This window comes from Coenobita brevimanus, chromosome 107 (genome assembly GCF_032717465.1).
Source record: "Coenobita brevimanus isolate Jiangsu-jjx chromosome 107, ASM3271746v2, whole genome shotgun sequence".
Lineage (NCBI taxonomy): Eukaryota > Metazoa > Arthropoda > Malacostraca > Decapoda > Coenobitidae > Coenobita > Coenobita brevimanus.
In genome coordinates this window covers 28,216,099-28,236,950 of record NC_137060.1, presented here as the reverse complement: position 1 = coordinate 28,236,950, position 20,852 = coordinate 28,216,099, and the positions used below count along the sequence as shown (strand labels likewise).

At 38.7% G+C, this 20,852-nt stretch overlaps 1 protein-coding gene across 1 annotated transcript in view; it reads right to left on the bottom strand.

Moving 5' to 3' along the window:
• LOC145416768 (transmembrane protease serine 11B-like protein) overlaps positions 1–20,852 on the bottom strand; it is a 38,447-nt gene that overhangs the window by 7,674 nt on the left and 9,921 nt on the right. Inside the window, exons 3-10 of the mRNA XM_080285690.1 lie at positions 19,664–19,775; positions 18,207–18,294; positions 17,643–17,727; positions 15,831–16,007; positions 10,984–11,122; positions 9,865–10,021; positions 7,853–7,943; positions 54–206 (exon numbers count right to left, since the gene is read on the bottom strand). Of these exons, the coding sequence (XP_080141816.1) occupies positions 54–206; positions 7,853–7,943; positions 9,865–10,021; positions 10,984–11,122; positions 15,831–16,007; positions 17,643–17,727; positions 18,207–18,294; positions 19,664–19,775 (1,002 nt within the window). The remainder of the gene's footprint in view (positions 1–53; positions 207–7,852; positions 7,944–9,864; positions 10,022–10,983; positions 11,123–15,830; positions 16,008–17,642; positions 17,728–18,206; positions 18,295–19,663; positions 19,776–20,852) is intronic.

Genomic DNA, 20,852 nt, shown 5'->3' with positions numbered 1-20,852 from the left:
AATGAATATAGCGTCTTTGATTTGGCAACTGTATCCCTCATCCCCTCACTCACCACCTGTGCCCGCCCTGAAGGGATACGAGGGGCATTAGTCAGACACACAGTAGGAAGATGCAAGTCTTTCTGTTCCTCAAACTTCACCACCGCTGTGTCATGCTGCCGGCCACCATTCGGGGAGTAGCGTGGGTGGATGTGCAGGGATTTGGTCTGTCAAATGAGTTGGAGAGTGTATAAGTTTTGCTTCAGGTACAGAAAGTCCTCATTACATGTAGCTCCCCAAGGGCACTTGGTGTGTAGTGTAGTAAGAGTAGCAACAAAGAAGAAAGGTACAGCATGGTGGGATAAAGAGGTTAGGAGAGCAGTGGAGGAAAGGAGGAAGAAGTGGCCAAAGTGGTTACAGGACAGGGGTTCAATTGAAAGAAGACCTGAAAATACTGAGAGCAAGAAGCATGTAAAGAGACTAATAATGAAGAAAAAGGAGGTAAATGATGATCTAGGAAGAAAAATGAATGCAAATTGCTCTGAAAATAGGAAGTTATTCTGGAAAGAGGTGCAGAAATGTAGAAGTGACAGCGGAAAGAAACGTGAAAGTGTGAAGTATTTAAGTGGTAGATTATTAACCCATGGGGATGAAGTAAGGACCAGATGAAAACAATATTTTGAAAGCCTGATGAATGGGAATAGAGAGGGCAGAGCCAATGTAAACATGACTGGTTTTGGGGGTGCGCAGAGAAGGAATGCAGTGCCAGGAAACGTGACACTCGAAGAGGTGAAGAGTGCTGTGAAGCAGCTGGAAAATGGGAAAGCAGCTGGGGTTGATGAGATGCATGCAGAGATGATTAAGTATTGTGGAGAGAGCAGAATGAAGCGCTTGCTGGAGATATGTAAGAAGGCATGGATGAGTGAAACTGTGCCAGCAGGGTAGAAAATGGCTGTGATTGAACCCCTGTACAAAAATAACGGTGAACGAAGTGAGTGCAAGAATTATCGCAGCATAACTCTCATCTTAAATGTCGGGACCAAATAACTAGCCCCGGGCTCCTACGCTCCTCATGGGGCAATGTAGGATTGGATGATGGATAGACAGAATAAGTTTATTGAGTGTGGCAGGGAAAATATATGGAAGATTTATTAGGAGGGAAGGTATATGGAAGAATTATTATAGAGAAACTTAACCCTTTGAGATTCTGATGACGCAATTTTGAGTCATCATAAATCCAACCGTTGAGATTCTGATGACTTGAATTCGAGTCATACGAAACAATATATTCTTTTTACTTGTTTTTCATCTCCTGTCTAGCCTTGTTCCACATACACCATTTTGTTTATCCTTTTCCAACAATTTGTTTTTACAGTGATGCCTACATGAGATAGATATGCATAATAAACAGCTTCTTACTATGAATAATATCGGTATTACAAGCATGGATATTTGCCTGCATGACAGCGAGAGCTTTCGCTTTTCTCTGTGAAAAGTAACATAAATTGCCATAACCTATATATCAGTAGAAAGGGAATTTACTGTAGATTGACATGCTGCTATCAAATTAGAGTTAACTCTAATACTTTATTTTTTACAAATATTTTTCTATGGAAGGGTGTGCGATTTTTCCTTTTCGGCTAACTTCTACTTGTCCTATTGGCCTTTTAGCCATCGTATTTGCTTTTTTCAACCATACTACAATAAAGGGCAACTATTCAGCTTTAAAATGGTACCAAATTCATTAGTCTATCATAATAAGCTAGTGTACAGTGGGTGATTAAGTACAAATATTGCTGCACGACAGTGCACTCAATGTGTACAAGGCTGAATCTGGCACAGACACAATCGGTGGAGGGCTGAAAATCTCAAAGGGTTAAGAGAGAGATCAGAGGTCATAGTGAGTGTTGAACTGGGTGGCTTTAGGCGTGGCAGAGGATGTGTGGATCACATATTTGCAGTAAGACAGATGATGAAGAAGGCTTGTGAGAAGGACTCTAAGATGTTTATAGCATTCATGGATCCAGCATACAATAAAGTAGACAGTGAAGGATTGTGGAAGGTTTAGTACATGTACGGTGTAGATGGTGAGCTACTAGGTGCTGTCAACAGTTTTTATGACGGTAGTGTTGCATGTGTAATGGTTAATGGGCATCTAAGTGTATGGTTCAAGATCGGTGTGGGCGTGGGACACGGTCGTGTGATGTCCCCATGGTTGTTCAATATATATATATATATATATATATATATATATATACAGTATATATATATATATATATAGTATATATATATATATATGTATATATATATATATATATATATATATATATATATATATATATATATATATATAGTATATATATATAGTATATATATAGTATATATATATATATATATATATATATATATATATATATATATATATATATATATAGTATATATATATATATATATATATATATATATATATATATATATATATATATATATATATATATATATATATATATACAGTATATATATATATATATATACATCCATGGTATATATATATATATATATATATATATATATATATATATATATATATATATACCCATATATATATATCAATATATATATATATATATATATATATATATATATATATATATATATATATATATGGATGGATGGGATGATGAGAGGAGTAAAAACACAATAAAGAGAGGGATGGCATTGGTAATGAATGGTGATGGATGAAAAATCTCAAATTTGTTGTATGCTGATGATGCAGTGCTACTTGCAAATAGCGGACAAGAACTTCGTAGACTAGTGCAGAGTTTTGCTGATGTCTGTGAGTGTCATGCCTTGAGGGTAAATGTAGAAAAGAGTAAATTGATGGTCACTGAGAGAGAAGGTGACTCCCAGTGTGATGTTACACTGAATGGAGAGAGACTAGTATTGGGGAGAGTTCAAATACTTGGGTAAAGTGATAGAAAAGAGAGGACAATGTGCAAAAGATGTGGAAAGTAGAGCTATACAAGGAAGGAAAGTAGCTAGTGCTATGAAGGTCTTGATAAGAAACAGAGCTTGAGTGCTGCAGCTGCATGAGGCTTACATGAAAGAATGTTAGTGCCAACTTTAACATATGGATGTGAGACTATGGTGTGGCATGAAAATGAAAAGTCAAAAGCGAAAGCAGTGGAGATGGGACTGCTGAGGAATGTATGTAGAGTACAGAGAGTGGATAGGATACGAAGTAATGTGATTTGTGAAAGATGTGGAGTGAGGAAGTCTATGGACACCAGAATCAAAGAGAGTGTACTCTGATAGTATGGTCATGTGGAGAGAATGGATAACAACAGAGTGGTGAAAATGGTATACTTGAGAGAATACTGAAGGAGGGAGGAGACAAGGTAGGCCAAGGAGAAGGTGGAGGGATATGGTAGATGAGTGTGTGAGGAAGAGAGGTATGGAAGTCAGTGAGGCTTGGGGACTGACAAGAGATCAAGCTGGCTGGATAAATGGATAAATGATGCGAGAAGAAGTGCATGATCAGGGATTTAGCACCCACTTTTAATGTGAAGGCGTCCGGATGGACTCTATTGGATAAATTTATGCGAAGCTACAGAATGTGGTGAATGTCTTTGCCATATCAGATAGAGCCAGGATTCCAGGGGCTTGAATGATGAGTGAATGGAAGTGTGGCCCATTGGACCGGGCAAATGTGGACATCTGGACATTGCTACTCCTCACCCTGCCCTATGGTGGGAAAGGAGGTCTGGATGATGATGATGATGATTTTTTAAAAGTTCTTTCTTTGCTATTAACCCTTTCAATCTGATGATGTACTTTATCATTCTATTCTTGCTGCCACCAAATGATTTTATTCAGCTTGGAACAGACTTTTCAAACAGCTGATATTAGATATAGCCTTCACTAATCTCTTCAGTCTTCACATTAAAGGGGTTAACTCCACAGTAAGCTGCAGAAAAATGCTTGTCAAATTCCAGTTACCTATAAAACTGATTTGCCATTTCCCCCAATTTACAAAACCAAATATACAGAAAGAGTTGTGATATTTTCTAACACATCCTGGGAATAATTATAGCAAAATTCTGTCTGCTCTCAGTTGGCTAAGACTTTCGTCCTTATACAGCTTAATTTATGCATCTCAATGGTGAAAAAAGACAATGCTATGGCTCTTCATCCTTTCCATTGCACTTCTTCTTAACTATCATCATATTCTCATGTTAATCTCTATACAGAACTTAGCACTGAAGATGGAGAGATGGGAGATTTAGGCCTAGTTAGAGTAAAGGGGTACAGGATCATGACTTTTCTAATCAAGTGCACTGGTGGCCCACATTATTTTTTCTTTTAATACAACAATGAAGGATCCAAAGGCTAAGAGCCTACAAACTGTTTCCTCCATGAAAAAAACAAAAACAAGACAAGAGAGAGACAAATTCCAGATCTGTTCATTTCGAGATGCCTGGACACACTGTTTGAAAAACTGGAGATCATAGACAGAGGGGGACAGTTCCAGAGTTGACTTGTTGCATACATGAAGGACTGGGAGTAACAGTTAACTCTTGCATTAGAGAGTTGGACAGAAATAGGATGAGAGTTTGTTGCCAGACAGGCGTTACGTGCCCACTGTAGAGGTGGCGGGACGCAAACAGACAGTTCAGAGGAGCACTGACCATTAAAGCAGCAATAGAAAAGAGATAAAGATGCAGAACTGTGTAGAAGAGACAGAGGTTGAAGCGAGCCAGCAAGAGGTGGAGAGTTACTGATATGAAAAGCCACTGACTTCACTTTGTTAAAAGAAGAGCTGTATGTGGGGAGCCTACCCACATGTGAAAGTTGCACTCTACACAAAAGTGAATAAAACCCGGGTATAAAGTCAACAACTGTGAAGGGGTAGTGAAGGCACAGAGTCGGCTTAGCACACACAATCTTTTGGAAGCAGATTTTACAAAAGAGGTAATATGTTCTTCCCAAGATACATTCCAAGAGAATGAAATCCCAAGTATGTTTGAAGATGATGCAGGACTGAGCAGGGAATTGTTAAAAATTAGAGGGTACTCCTTTAGAAGATTTTGTTGGGTTGAAAGATATAAGAACTGAGTTTTCGATGCATAACAACAAGACCACTTTTACCCCAATCAGAGATATGAGCCAAAACTGATATTAGGTGTGCCATAGATCCTTCTATTGTTTGTTGAGGCAACTGCTGAGATGGACGCTGGGGAAGCAAATGGGAAGGTGAAGGATGACATGATCAGCATAAGAGTTGACAGGGTTAGGCATACAAAGTAGGTCACTGATGAATAAAAGGAAGAGAGTTGGTGATTGGAAAAAGCCCTGAGGAACATCACTGTTGATAGCTCCAGGAGAAGAACAGTGACCATCTACAACAGCAGCTACAGAATGAGGCACAGAGAGAAGGATAGAAACCATAAGAGGGCAGTTTGGAAATTAAAGATTTATGCCAGACTCGATCAAAAGCCTTTCAGATGTCAAGTGCAATGGCAAAGCTTTCACCAAAGTCCCAAAAGGAGGATGACCAAGAGTCTGAAAGGTAGGTGAGAAGGTTGCCAATGAAGCGTCCCTGACGGAACCCATACTGACGATCAGAATGAAGGTTGTGATAGGAAAGATGCTTTAAAATTTTTTTGTTGAGAATAGACTTGAAAACTTTTGAAATATGGGATGTTAAAGCAATTGGGCAATAGAAGGATGGGAATGGTCATCCTTCTTTAGGGTAGGCTGAATGAGAGCAGACTTCCAGCAAGAAGAACAGGTTGATATATAAAAACAAGAGTTTACTGTGGCAGGGTGTAAACACAGCAGCACAGTTCTTGAGGACAACAGGAGGGACCCCATCAGGCCCATCTGCCTTATCAGTATTGAGACCAGTGATGACAGAAAATACATCAAGCAAAGAAATTTTAATTTCAGTCATGAGGAAGTCAGAGCGGGGAAGTGATGGAGGAACAGAACCAGAATCATCTAAGGTGGAATTGGAGGAGAAAGTTTGAGTGAAGAGTTCTGTTTTATCAGTTGAAGAAATAGCTACAGAGCCATCATAGTGGAAAAGAGGAGGGATGGATGATGAGGTAAAGTTGACATAATGGTTTTTGGCAAGGTGCCAGATGGAGTGGGAAGAATTCGAGTTGGAGAGTTCAGAGCATTTAGTATGACTGAAATTGTTTATAGCAAAGCAAAGAACAGACTTAGCATGATTCTGGACAAAAACATAAGAGATGAGAATCAGGAGTGGGATGGCTCCAGTGCCTTTTGTAGGCCTTCTCCCTGTTGTGGACAGCATTAGAACAAGTGTGATTAAACCAAGGTTTTTTTCATATTAGTCAAAGGATATGGGAAAGGAATGTATGATTCCATGCCCAAGAGAATAACCTCCATAATGGCTCTTGGCCATGGAAGCAAAAATCATTCCATGGGAAATCAAAGAAGTGCTGCCTGAGGGTAGTGATCTGTTCCTAAAATATAAGAACTTTTTTTTACATACCATTTAGTAAACTGGGGAAACCAGTAAATAGGCTTTATAAGAAATGTAACAATGGAACTCTAATGGACAATCTTTTGTAATTTATTGTGTATTTTATTTGTAAAATGGCAACATATATGAAGGACTTGTTACTTACTGTATTGTATTTTCCTTCCATTAACCCTGTTTCAACCATGAAAAGTCCTTTGCTGCACATTTTACTCTAGCTGTTCCTAAATTATTTTATTTTGCTCTGGATATATATATATTTTTTTTATTAAATGTGTTGTATACAGCTATCAATCACACTGTCCGACAAGTGTGCTATCTTAATTTGAATAATATCATTTGGTACAAGGAAAATAAAATGACACAAGGGTCTAACTGTATATCATTTGGTACAAGGAAAATAAAATGACACAAGGGTTTAACTGTGAGGGGATGGGAAATACTGCCAGTAAAAAGGGACACACACTGAGGTGGTCTGGCCATGTGGAGAGGATGGAGAGTGAGAGACTAACGAGGACAGTGTATGTGGGTGAGGTGGATACAGGGAGGTGGAGACCAAGGATGAGATGGAGGGATGGAGTGGAGAGGTATATGAGAGAGAGAGGGTGTGAGCTGGGAGAAGGGCAGTGAAATGGTGGGAGACAGGGCAACACGGAGGCAATTTGTTTGTGGCCACCCCTTACGGGATTAAGGTGTCTGGCAACAGACAGAAAGATAGACAGATATAAGAACTAAAAATTGGAGAAGGTATAATGGAGAGTGGTAAAGGACATACATTAATCCTATCCAGAGTGATGACACATTTTTTAACTTACTCATGCTGCTAACAGATTAGTTATTCACCTTCAGAAACATACTTGTTACTGAAGGGGACAATGGATATTGCTTCCAGCCCTTTACTAACAGTAAAAGAGACCTCCAATGAACTTCTGTATACAAAAATATTGAGCAGTATCAAGAATAAAATAATACTAACATATACATGTATTTTACTGAAGGGGGGGGGGAAGGAGCTTCTTTTAGATTACGTAAATTCTGGGCAGACTGCCAATTATGAATATCTGAAAACACTGTCCTTAATAACAAGGCTCATTGGACTCACCAATTAGAAAAGTGACAGGTTCTTCACCTATTGTGAATTATCTTATATTACCTGTAATTAAGAGCTTTGACAACTCATTAAAAGGAGAGAAATGGGATGCTGATGATGACGATGAAGACAGTAACAATGGTGATGGTGATAAGAATAAAGATAGAGACATTCATGATAACACTAAAGATGCAGATAATGATGACAATGATGATGATGATGATGACACTTATAACAGTAATGCTAATGATGGCAACAACAAGAGAAAGACTTACTGTGACATTGATTCGCTTAATAAAATTGCTGGGTCCTGGTAGTTCAATCGTGAAGTCAAAGGGACTGAGGAGAGTCCTGGACACGGGGGATCTGCACCAGGACAAGACACACACATGATAATAATACTGTCCTGTAATAAGGTACTTTAATAATAATAACAGTAATAATAATAACAATAATAATAATAATAATCTATCCATCCATCCATCATCCAATCCTATGCGTAGGAGCCCGGGGCTAGGCAATTTGGTCCTGACATCTAAGATGAGAAGTGATCAATCTCACTCATCCCTGAGTGGCATTACATGAGCAATAAACCCCAAACACCCCTTGGATATAAACCTTCACTGGCTCAATCCAACTGGAGAGCCGTAACTAATAATAATAATAATAATAATACTGTAATAATAATAGTAATAATGATGATAATAATAATAATATTAATAACAATAATAATATTAATAACAATAATAATATTAATAACAATAATAAGACAGTAATAATAATAATAATAACAATAATTATAATAATTCACTCATTCATTCATCATCTAATCCAGTCTTGCCCCATGGGGTGCGTAAAGGCCTAGGGCTAGGCAAGTTGGTCCTGACATTTAAGACGAGAGCAACCAGCTTCACTCACTCCTTAGTGGCATTACGTTGAGTAATAAACCCCAACCATCCCTTGGATATAAACCTGCACTGACTCAATCTGATTGGAGCGCCTTAATTAACCACTAAACCATCAGGCGCCATAATTTGGTTATACTGTATGGTTACCATCCAGCATAGTAAATGGTTTCCTGGGTTGCAAGGAACCATATGGCTTGTCACTCAGTATAAAGACCATAAGGCAGCACTACACTGAATGAGTGGATGATGGGCACCCCCACAATAATAATAATAATAATAATAATAACAGTAATAATAATGATGATAATAATAATAATGATGATAATAATAATAATAATAATAATAATAACAGTAATAATAATGATGATAATAATAATAATAATAATAATGATAATAATAATAATAATAATAATAATATAAAAATAATAATAATAATAATTATAATAATAATCTATCTGTCTATCTACAGCCAGATGTCCTACTCCCGTAAAGAGCGTCCACAAACAAATCACCTTAGTGGTCAGTGGGGGCGCCTATCATCCATTCACTTAATGCATTGTTACTCCAGCAGTGGCGTACCTGAGGGGGAGGGGGTAGGGAGGGCTGTTTAAAACTGCCCCCCCGGGCCCCCAATTGAGGGGGCCTCCAAAAACCTTAAAAATTTATAAACTTTTATATTAATATTTAAAAATATATATATTTATCATCTCGACAATCCTGGCTGAGATATTAGATAAGTTCTGAGAATGAAGGGGGCTAGGTTCTTTGCAGGAGTCCCCCTGCAAAGAACCTAGCCCCCCGGGCCCCAAAATCTCTAGGTACGCCCCTATACTCCAGGGTGACTCTACATTGAGTGACAAGCCAAAAAATTGCCTGTGGGCCAGTAAAAAATGAAATATGCAGGGTGGTAACCATATAACTAACCCATACCTGTTCCATATGTGTCAACAAGTGGGTTGGCAGAGAATTAGTGGCCCCCCACAGAAAACAACTAACTAAAATGACAAGCAAAATACCTCTGACCTGAATTGACCTACAGATGATGACCAAGGACCGAACAAATAACAATAATAATGTAATGGCAGTAAACTAATTCACCATCATTAGTTCAATATTCATATCTTCTTGGGACCCTTCCTGTGTAATATATATATATATTTTTCTGTGTTTAAATGCAGTCTTTGATATAAATCAGGGATGTCCTAAAGTATCACAACTTTATCCATACAAATGGTACTGCAAACTGGGGAAAATTGGTTGTTCAACTTTACAGGTGGCAATGGAATATTGTAAAGCAATTACTTTATGGTTTACTAAGGCCAAAACATAAAAAACACTGTATATAAGATAGGGCAACATAAAATGAGGATTTTGTTTACCTTGTGAGACAGTGGGCAGCAGTGAGAGCAGCAGTGGGTGAGAGGAGGCTGGCAGTGCAATGGGTGTTTTTCTTGTAATACAGCGCCCGCATCCAAGCCCACTTACGGTGCACGGACAGCTTCTTCTCCACGCTGGGATGGGGCACACGGCCACACCCTGATAATAAAAATAAAAGCAAATAAGAATAAAAATAACAAGTCCAACAAATGGAAAAGGTGTCTGGACAATTTAGTAAAAGGAAAAACTGCACCAAGTTTGAAGAGAACTTGTGAAGAAATGAAGGAATGACACCAAACTGAAAAATGTTTGTAATAAAGAAAGAAGAGAAAAGAAAGGGGCAAAACAACTGAGCAAATACAGTTTGCTATTCATCATAACATGATCATAATCATACAGATTTCCAGGTACACCAAATGAGCATCTTCATGCAGTAACATATACAATACATAACCCTGCCTAGTTATACAAATGTCCTTCAACTCCCTCCCTATCCCTGGAAACGATGATGGTGGACTACAGAAAAAGTGCAATTGTGACCTGCAGTCCACCAAGTTCACAACCACACAAGCCTGAAGCCAAAACAAGATACTCCTCACTTAATGATGGGGTTCTGCTTCCAAACATTATAATGCATTTTATGTTTGCTACCTTCAGATGATTATACTTAGGAGAGAGTTTTTGAGCAGAAGTGGTTAGATACTGTAGTCATAATTAACCCCTTCAGTATCTCTCATACATTCAATAAACTTGTCTGAACAGAGCAAGAATAAGCCAAAAACTACATCAAAGGACTGACATAAAAAGAAGCAACCAAACATTAACTGAATACATTATACCATGGGTTCAAAGAGGATATGCTGATGGAGATTTTGATAATGAACTTCTAAGGCTGCTTTTACCCAACCCAAGCTCAAAACCACCAGACATAAAATTCATGCTGCTAATCACCTAAAATTTCAAATACAAGGGAGAGTATCATCACTATAAATCACTGTAGATAAATGTCAATCATAAACACAATACAAAAAGAAACCACATTAAAATTTAAAAAAAATTCAAAAGCACAGGGGAAAAAAAAAAAAAAACAATTACAAGAACAAAATGCTATAAGTATGTACCTGATTTTGAACATGTGGCTGTGAGTTCATTGATAAAGGGTGATCCAAAGAGTGGTTCCCATGATCCGGATGACCCACACTGGTACACTCCAGCACCACCACCATCACCTGCTGGGCTCAACAATGGGCCTAGCTCCACCTGTACCATGAGGCTGGGTGTTAAGAAAAGCTCCTATACTGTTCACTTGTACACACTGCAGCTCCTATGACACACATCTAAATAAACTCATCTGGCATTACTGAAGTTCGATATAATACTTGAGTTGTGATGGCTGTGAGACGGATAATGGTAAACTATACACTCTTAGGCTGCTGCAACTCATTCTCAGTAAAATACAACCGTTTAATGTTAGCAAAAATACTAGTACAGCCATGAGAGTTATTCTCATTACTATAAAACTGTTTAGTGTCAGCAAAAATACTAGTACAGCCATGAGAGTTATTCTCATTACTATAAAACTGTTTAGTGTCAGCAAAAATACTAGTACAACCATGAGACTTAACTTGCTCTAAAACTGCACTTCCTTAATCTTGTATGGCAATGTGTCACAAGAGCTTTGCAATATATTATGGCACTAGTCATAAAGAAGTATTATGTAAACGATGTACTGTACGGTGCTGTATATCCACATTATTCTTATTCTGCAACTAAGCTGTAACAAGAAATAGCACTAATACATGGAGCCAGCCACATAAAACTGTAATGGATAGATGCACAGCCATAGAACTGTTTCTTCTGCCAGCATGCCAAGGGAAATATACAACAAAAGGATGAGTATCCTAAGTTAAGGTGGCTGACTCTGTTGTGCTGACATTATACAGATGGTCTTCATTATATTAACAGTCAGGGATGTACGGCATTTCAAAGTATCACAACATCTCTCACACAGCTGACACTGTGAACTAGCAACAAAACAACTACAAAGGTAGCAATGGAGTTATATAGGGCAATTTTTCTGTATTTCACAGAAATCTTAATATTGTAAAAGAATGTTAAAGCAGTAGCTGTTCCCTAGACAGTCTGGCCAAACAGCCCCCCCGAGTCCCCAAGGAAGAGCTCTCAAGGAGTGTATGTTGTGTTGTTGGTGTAGGTGATTGTGTGCAATGCATTCTTCCATAATGTGCTTAATAGTATAGGGTGCAGTGTTGCATCCTGGACAGGCATCAGCAAAGGAGTCATCCAGCCTCTTCTGATAAATTAATAGGGCTGGATGATGCTCACATCTCAGCCCGGCCAGGTGGACCCTGTCCTCACGAGAGAGATAGGATTTAGAAGGGTGGATATCAGGAGGCTGTGTATGCACCTGTGTGTTGTCTTTAAGTGACTGAATGGAGCGGCGAGTGATTTGAGTATGGATATGTTCTGGAAGCTGGTCTGGGGGGGGGTAAGATGACAGTACAGGTATTTGTGTAAGATATCATGTGCTGGGTGTTGTTTTGATGTTCCTTGGTGTGTGTGGATGTGTTGCCATGTAGTGTAGTGGATGATGTGGGTTTGTAGAGGCTTCAGCAAGAATTGGGTGCCTCTCATGTCTAGATGATCCTTGACTTTCAGGACTTTGGTTTCTTGATGTAGGTGGTCTGTGGGTGTAGCAGCTGTGCAGCCTGTGATTATTTTTAGGGCCTTGTTCTGTATGGTCTGTAGAGTGTTCTAATGTGTTTTAGTGAGGTTAGGAGCCCCAGCAGTAATGGTACTAAACACAGACTTGGCTGAAAAGTAAATATATTATCTGGTGAGGTTGGGGGAAAGTGTGAAAGGTTATGAAATGTTCAATGTTTAGATCTAAGAGAATTATTGTATTGTATCATCATACAGTTTATAAAGGTGTCACCGTGCTTCCATGCAATATACAGCATTATGTTTTAGGGAAAGACAAGTCAACACTGTCAGGCTATTGTGACTCAATCTCAGCTGAACACTAGCTGAAACAGAATACTGTACTAGAGTTGTTCTAACCAAGAGAGGGTTAATAGAGACGGTAATGTCCCTCTGAGGTTTTCATGACTCACTCTCAGCTGAATATATTGTCCAGCATTAGCTTCTGAACTGGTAGGGCTACATTATAGCCTTCATAATCTCCTTTAGCTCAAGAGGTCATTCTTATGTTGGCTAAATCATCTGGAGGTACCAAGAATAAACTAAAGTACAGTAATACATTGTAATAACCAAGCTGAAACTTCACAAATAAATCACTGGTCTAACCGAGACTAGCTCTCAAGCCCTCGTGCTTCAAACGCGTGAACGTTACCACTGAGCCAAAGAAAGGATCCCCGCTTTGCCTCTAAGCAACGTAGGCTTTTTATAGACCCCATTACAATATTGTATTATGAAGAGGTTGACATATAAAAAAGGCCATGAAAAAAGGTAACATACTGAAGACTTGCTGTGTGCAGTACATACTGTATAATTATGATACGGATCTCAACTTGACAACTAGTTCTTAAATGCCTGAAAATAATGTTATTAGGATACAAACTTCACCTCTTCAATATGAGACACCAAAGCAGATAAAAACTGTCAGGGGAAAAAAAAAAAAAAGGATTTTATGGAAGAAGTTTCTCACCACTTATCAACACCGGATCTCTCGTAAACTGATTAAAATTGTGTGGATGATGCAGTAATAATGAAAAAGGTGTCATGAAACTAAGTGGTTAAACTTATAATGTAACCAGTTTGGAAATACGTCCTTGACCCACATTCTTCCCAGCTTAACAGGTTCTCTAGCAATTTTTCGTTTGTAAAATATTCTTCATACTACAAGCTGCTATTCTCCTGTATGCATTTTATGTCTTCTTGATCTCAACGATGATGGCATAGTTAACATCCAAAGGTTTATTAATATGTTTAATACAGATATAAACTGGAATGAGACTAGTGAAAGGGAACTTGTTTGGTCTTCTGAATCTGGATGACCTTTTTTTTCTTATTTTAATTTCTTGCTGTTCCCAGACAACTTTATTAAATATAGAAAAGGCCTCATGTATTAAAGGGGTTTCACTATTCCTATACCTAACCCCTTACAGTTCAAAAAGTCTATCCTAATTAAAATAAAATGATCATGACAAGGAATAAAATGAAAAAGATGTTTTTGGGTTCAACTGGTTGACCAATGAAAGTATGGGTCCCGGATCCAGACCTGGCATGACTGACTGTATATTCCTGTGCTGGCACATTTATAGTAACAGCCACTCCAGAGGGATTTTCAGGGTCACCATTGGAACATGAAAGGCTGAAGGGAGACATGTATCAACCCTCTACAGCCTGGGGTCATCTTAAGACAGCTAAATGAAACGCATTTCATTAGAAGAAGTCCCTGTGCCGATGAGGTTATGTTTGTTGAGTGTTTAACCTCTGAAATCAAGGGGCATCTTGCTGATGCTGAAGAAAATCATCTCACGTTAAAGCAAATGAACAAAATACTGGAGGAAAAAAAAAGATAAAGATGGTACTCAATCTGAAAAGTTTTGTACATTCACAAAAATAATAATAATAATAATAAAAAAATATCATGACTGATCTTATATACCAGACACTTTTGTATCTTTCAAATACAGTATACAGTACTAGCAGCTAGTGTGTACTGGTATGTATATGCAGGGGTATATGAGGTCTGTCAATAAAGGTTCAGAATTAAAAAGAACAGAAAATTCATTACAACCATCATCAATTTTATTTAGCAGCTACTGATGCCTTCAAAGTCCTGTAAGAAGTCTATACATTTCTGCCAACACTGCTGCCCTCAAAGCATCCTTAGAAGCTGTTCTCTGAAATGCTATGTAGGTACCATCAGTCCTCATTATATGTCCAGGATGTTGTTCAAAACACAATATTTTCCACACAACTAGTACTTTAAGTTGGAGCTAACAAATCAAATTTAAAGGTAGTTGTTGAACTTTACCAGTTAACATTTCCTGTAACTTAGGGAACTTCAAACTTAACAGAACAAACGGACGATAAAAAGATTACTTCTATCAAGGACTCACTGCAATTGGTCCAAGCCCCCTGGATCTCTTCTACAGACACAAAATGAATTCCAAGATCTTTTCAACAATTTTCAGTAGTGGAGGCAACTTTGCACATATCTTCTCAAATATGAAATTTTTGCTCAATCACTTCAATCCCATGAAACATTTTGCATTCTCTTATTGCTATCATCAGGTGATTTCCTTCAACTCTCAAATGACTTTTTGAACTGTAGGAGTAAGATAAAGCAGACCTGCTAGATACTCAGGGTAGACCTACCAGAGGTGTATCCTACAATGAATAACATCACCTGATGGAAACAAAAGTTGTTGTTTTTCCCAAGTGACTGACAGCATTTCAATAGAGTGAGGCACAGGGATTAGTGTGGAGATTAGGTTCCTAAGTGGAAATTGCATTTGCATCACTCTATCCAGTCTATAAGGGTACCTTAGTAGCCTCCACATCATACCATCATTTGGATACATGGTTACCACCCCATATTGAAAATAGCTTCCCGAGTTACAGGAAATCATCAGGCTTGTCACTCACTTTGGAGGCATCAAGTGGGAAGAAGAGTAATACAGAGTGACAGGAAGAATTGGAGAAACAGCAAGAGCGCAAAGAAACAAAAAGAATGAGACATGAAGGAAGAAGTAGGTAGCACTACATCACGTGGATGATGGGAACCCCCACCTACCACCATGGTAGCAAGAGAAAAATGATAAAATACTTCAGAAGTGTGAAGGGGTTAAAGTGAACTTAACACTCTCTTTTCATCTTATATGCCACAACTTTGCCTATTTAATGCTGCTTAGATGGGCCCAACATTCTCATTTACTGAACATTTTAGTCTGTGTCCCTATTTGATTGGCGCTGCCACCACATCATCTTTCACTTTCCACTGGCGTTTCAAAAACCTCTTGAGCCAAATTATAAGTGGTTTTGGCAATGCATCATCCTCATACACCTGCTTTAACTTCCTGCGAATATCCCTGGCACTCTCATTCAGTTTGAGCAAAAACTCGATGATGATTCTCTGTTCCTCAAATTTGCTGAACATCTGGAAAACAAGATTGTTAATTTATAAAATCTGCAGAAATCCAGCATCTGTAAAATGCCAAAAAAGACTATAATGGCCAATAAAAATATGACAATTTACAAATCCATCCGTGAAATTCAAGCTGTTCTGTCATCCGCTAAGGAAGGCAAAATCATGGAACTTTATTGTCAGACCTCATACATGTAAACTACCTTTATAAGAATCAGTGTATTTTCCATACTGCTTGTAACAAATTATAACCAAAAACTGTAAAGAATTTGTGTGGAATAATCATGTCAAAAGTGAGTGTAGTTTCAGTTCCAAATACTGTACTGCACATGATGAGGTGATGATAATAATGACTCATTTTGTGTGTGTGCATGCATGCATGTGTATGTGTGTGTGTGCAGGTGCCCACATGAGTTCCATTACTGCATCTTGTATCTTATACCTCCAACAGGACTCAAGCTGCTTTTCATCTTTGTAGTTAAATCCAGTAGCCCACATACACACCAAAATGTCACTACATATTCAAAAGCCACCTACTGTGCACTAATAACTATACAATACCTGTGCTGTGGTAACTGCAACATCATCCCACATTACCCATGTTAGGCTTAGGTGAGCAAGGCTAGGCTATCATTATCTGAAACATTCAGGAGTAGGTGACTGGCTTATAGGCCTGGTGTCACTAAAAGACTGATGAACTTCCTATCACCTCTTTGGGAACTTAAATGAGCACAAGACAGTCAACCCAATGAGCATTTTAGATAACTGGCATCTGCAGACCACCTAGGGAATAAGAAATCTTATTCACATCTATTATACTGGGATAATGTCAGTGGACTTCAAAGAGCAGAGAGAATCACTCTGACATAATCAAACCTGAACTATTCACTATGTAGGATCTGAACGACCAAACATGCAATCTGTATCCCACTCCTCAATAAGCCATCACCTCCCTCAGATGCTACTTAATATCTAAAGTGAATAATATATACGGCATGTTGTTGTAACCCTAGCTAAGTAACGTGAAAACCCTAGTAGCTTCACTTTGACTGGGCACTTCCACAAATATCTTCTTGAGGTAATGTTAATGCATTGTTATGTTGTGAGGGGTATATGAGGTGAGTACTTGTTGTGGTATGATGGGTGACATTATAATGAGGGCAGATATGAATGCCGAGTATAGTCAGTCTGTTTTTACCTGACAGTCTTACGCCACTTCATAAACTGATTACCAGTACTAAGTTGTAGTTGAGTGAAATTTGATGTACCTTAATTGTGAGACAGCAATAAGGCTCCTTGGTGGTTACTACTCAATACTAATTTGTAGTTCCATGAAATCTTATGACCTTGGTTATTATTCACATCAACCCTCCAATCTGACTAAACCTGGCCATCAACTGGGCTGAATGGGGTTAGGCCTCTTTGCCAGGTTAAAGAAAGTGCTGTAGTTTTTTGTGCTGGTACTGAGGTAGAGAAAGGTGATCAATTTATCTGGCATGGTAAGCTTGTCTCTGGGAATGAAGTTTATGTGGGATGAATATCTGGGTGAGGTTAAAAAATGAGTCAGTCTGGCTGAAGATTCTGAATGGCTGAGTATATGTACAACTACATCTGTGGTGTCTGAACGTGAGAGGTTAAAGGGCTCACAACAGGCGAGGTGCGAGAGAGGTAGGGACCCTGGCACTGAAGCAGCAGCTGGGACAATGCAGGTACCACCATACCATTCCCACACCTAAAAAAAAATATTAGTTGTTAACTTGGGGGTATTATCTAATTGTGGGGTAATAACAGTTATTATACTGAACACTACCCTAAAAAACTACAACTTTCTTACTATGTATCACCATCATCCTCTCTCTTTTCCTACCTAAGATTGGGATGCATATACTGTACAATATAATACACTGGTGTTTTGGTTTTGGCATTAGGACACTACCGTGCCAGTATTAAGAAAACAAAAATATCATGTGTTTGCTACTACCTGTATCCTCAAATCAATTACTGTACCATATATAATCATTAGCTGGTGACATCTACAACATATATGGTATTATATATATAATCACACAAAGATGGCATGTGGCACTTCCTCTGTTCCTCTCTTTCTCTACAGTATTTCCACTATATTTTCTATCATCCTTTCTCTCCACTGTAATTCTTCCTTTTTATTAGCTCTAGCTCCATCTCTCTCTCTCTCTCATCCTGCCTCACCTGATCCCCTCTGGTTTACCGTCTCCACACAGCAAAATCTGGTGACGTAATCCAAAATCTTCAGGTATTACACAGTTTGTCCCTGAGTCTGCAAGGAAAAAAAAAATAATAATAATAATAATCACCATCACCATCCTGCTTCTTTTTCTCATCCTATAGGGATGTGGTAGTGTCCCCACCCCCAAAAAAAAAAAAAAAAAAAAAAAAAAAAAAAAAAAGTAGCAGCTGGAGAACTGATCAACAACATGCTGGATAAAATGTGCTATACACTCATTTAGTCACCATTCAGTCCCAGATCCTAATTCAACCTCAGAGGCATAGCCATCCATCCATCCATCATCCAATCCTACATTGCCCCATGAGGAGCATAGCAGCCCGGGGCTAGGTAATTGGTCCCAACATTTAAGATGATAGTGAAGAGGCATAACCATTAACACGGCTCCATTCAGTCACTTAAAGACAACACACAGCTGTATGCACGGCCTCCTGACATCCACCCTTCTGAATCCTATCTTCCTCGTGAGGACAGGGTCCACCTGGCCAGGCTGAGATGTGGGCACCATCCAGCCCTCTTAAGCTACCAGAAGAGGCTGGATGACTCCATCGCCGATGCCTGTCCAGGATGCAACACAGCAACCCATACTATTAAGCACATTATGGAAAACTGCATTGCTCACAATCACCTACACCAACAACACAACATACACGCTTTGAGAGCTCTGAGGGAAAGCCCGGTCTCTGCCATGGCCTTCCTAAGGGACTTGGGGCTGTTCGGCCAGACTGCCTAGGGAACAACTACTACTATTACCATTAACACATATATGTTGCGTATTAACTATCAGATTAGGTCAATTAAATAACTATCAATCTTATATTCACTCATTCATTTATCATCTAATCCTGTGTTGCCCCATGAGGAGCATAAGAACCCGGGGCTACGCAAATTGGTCCTGATATTTAAGATGAGAGTGACCAGCCTCACTCATCCCTAAGTGGCATTATGTAAGCAATCAACCCCAACCACCCCCTGGATATAAACCTGCACCGGCTCATTCCAACTGGAGCATTTTAATTACCCACTAAACCACCAGGCGCCATAATTTGGTTATGTGGTTACTACCCCGTGTAGTAAATGGTTTCCTGGTGAACAGGGAAAAAAAAACGCCAAACCCTTGCCATGCAGACTTCTATACAAAATACATCCAACTAACTTGATCCCTACCGGTTCCTTGCTTCATCAACCTCCATATCTTGCTTTCTCACACGTTCATTTTTCATTTCTATCCAACTGTGTCTTGGCTAACCACGCCTCCCACCTACTAGTATGTACCATTCAAGTTGTATTATAATCAAGTTGTAGGAGTGGCCCAGCTCTGTCACCTGAATACAAACTGACAATACAGCTGAAATTATTGAACACAGAGAAATTTGGCTGCTGTATTCAAACACTGACTGACCTAGGACACTGCAATCGACATTCTTGGGCACACAGAAGTTTGGCTGCTGTGGACATAACCTGCTCTCAGCGCCACAGACTGCTCCGGGCTGTGATGGTTGGCCGCCTGGTTTCTGTGGACAGTGATGTGTGAATAGCAACAGAATTTGGTCCATGTTCTTGTAAGGCTAGAGGACTTCCTAGCACCTCTTTCTTAATGGTTTATATCTGCATCTGATTCATAAAAATACATTCTTGTTGGCACATAGCCTATCCTCATAAGTTTAGTGGACTTTCTAGCACCTCTCACTTGCACATTAATTTCTACATCTGATTCAGAAATACAGTATATTCCTGTATGTTATATATGCCACCTATATACACTCAAATCTCGATTTAAGAGACTAAATGGGAAATCAACTTGTCCTTTACTTGAAAATGTTCATTGTTTAACCACATATAAAGACAATCTTATTATGAAATGCAATTATTGTTTCACTCATCTTGCTTATTCATACGATTAGGAATGTTATTTTACAGGTACTGTATAGAGAAATATATTAATGTTTCAAGCAGAGGACTCTTTGAATGGTCCTGTCCGTTTGTCAGGTTGAATATGGAGTCCCTTAAAACTGAAATCTCTTAAATGGAGGTCCCTTAAATTGAGGTTTGAGTGTGTCCTGTATGAACACCTTACGGCCGGGCAACTTATCTAGTACATGTACTGCATACAACCGTGTGGGACGGCATATTTTTGGAAAAATAAAGTATCAAGGAATATGCCTACAGTGGTGGACTGCATTGCCATACTGCCCAAAGTATCAATGAGTTATGACAAAAATGGCTGAACGTTATGTAACATTGCCCACCTTCTCACGTATGAACATCATGTAACGGTGCCCGCCTTGTAGGAGTCAGAAAGATGTAAAAGGCACAGAAGAAAGCATTGAAGTGAAAAAAAAAATAAATAAATAAAAATAAAAATTAAAAATAAAATGGTTAGAAAGAGGTGACATGGAGCCTTCTTCAACAGAAAACATGACTCAATAACCTTTTCAGTGTAAGAAATCACTCTCAAGTTGAATTACAGTACTGCATATCTTCAGGTGGTAGCAAGCACTAAATATAAATGGATGTCATCATACTGAAAGGGTCAAAGGATATTATTTCTATCCCCTCAGTCCAAAGGCATGTCTTCTCAGCTGAAATAT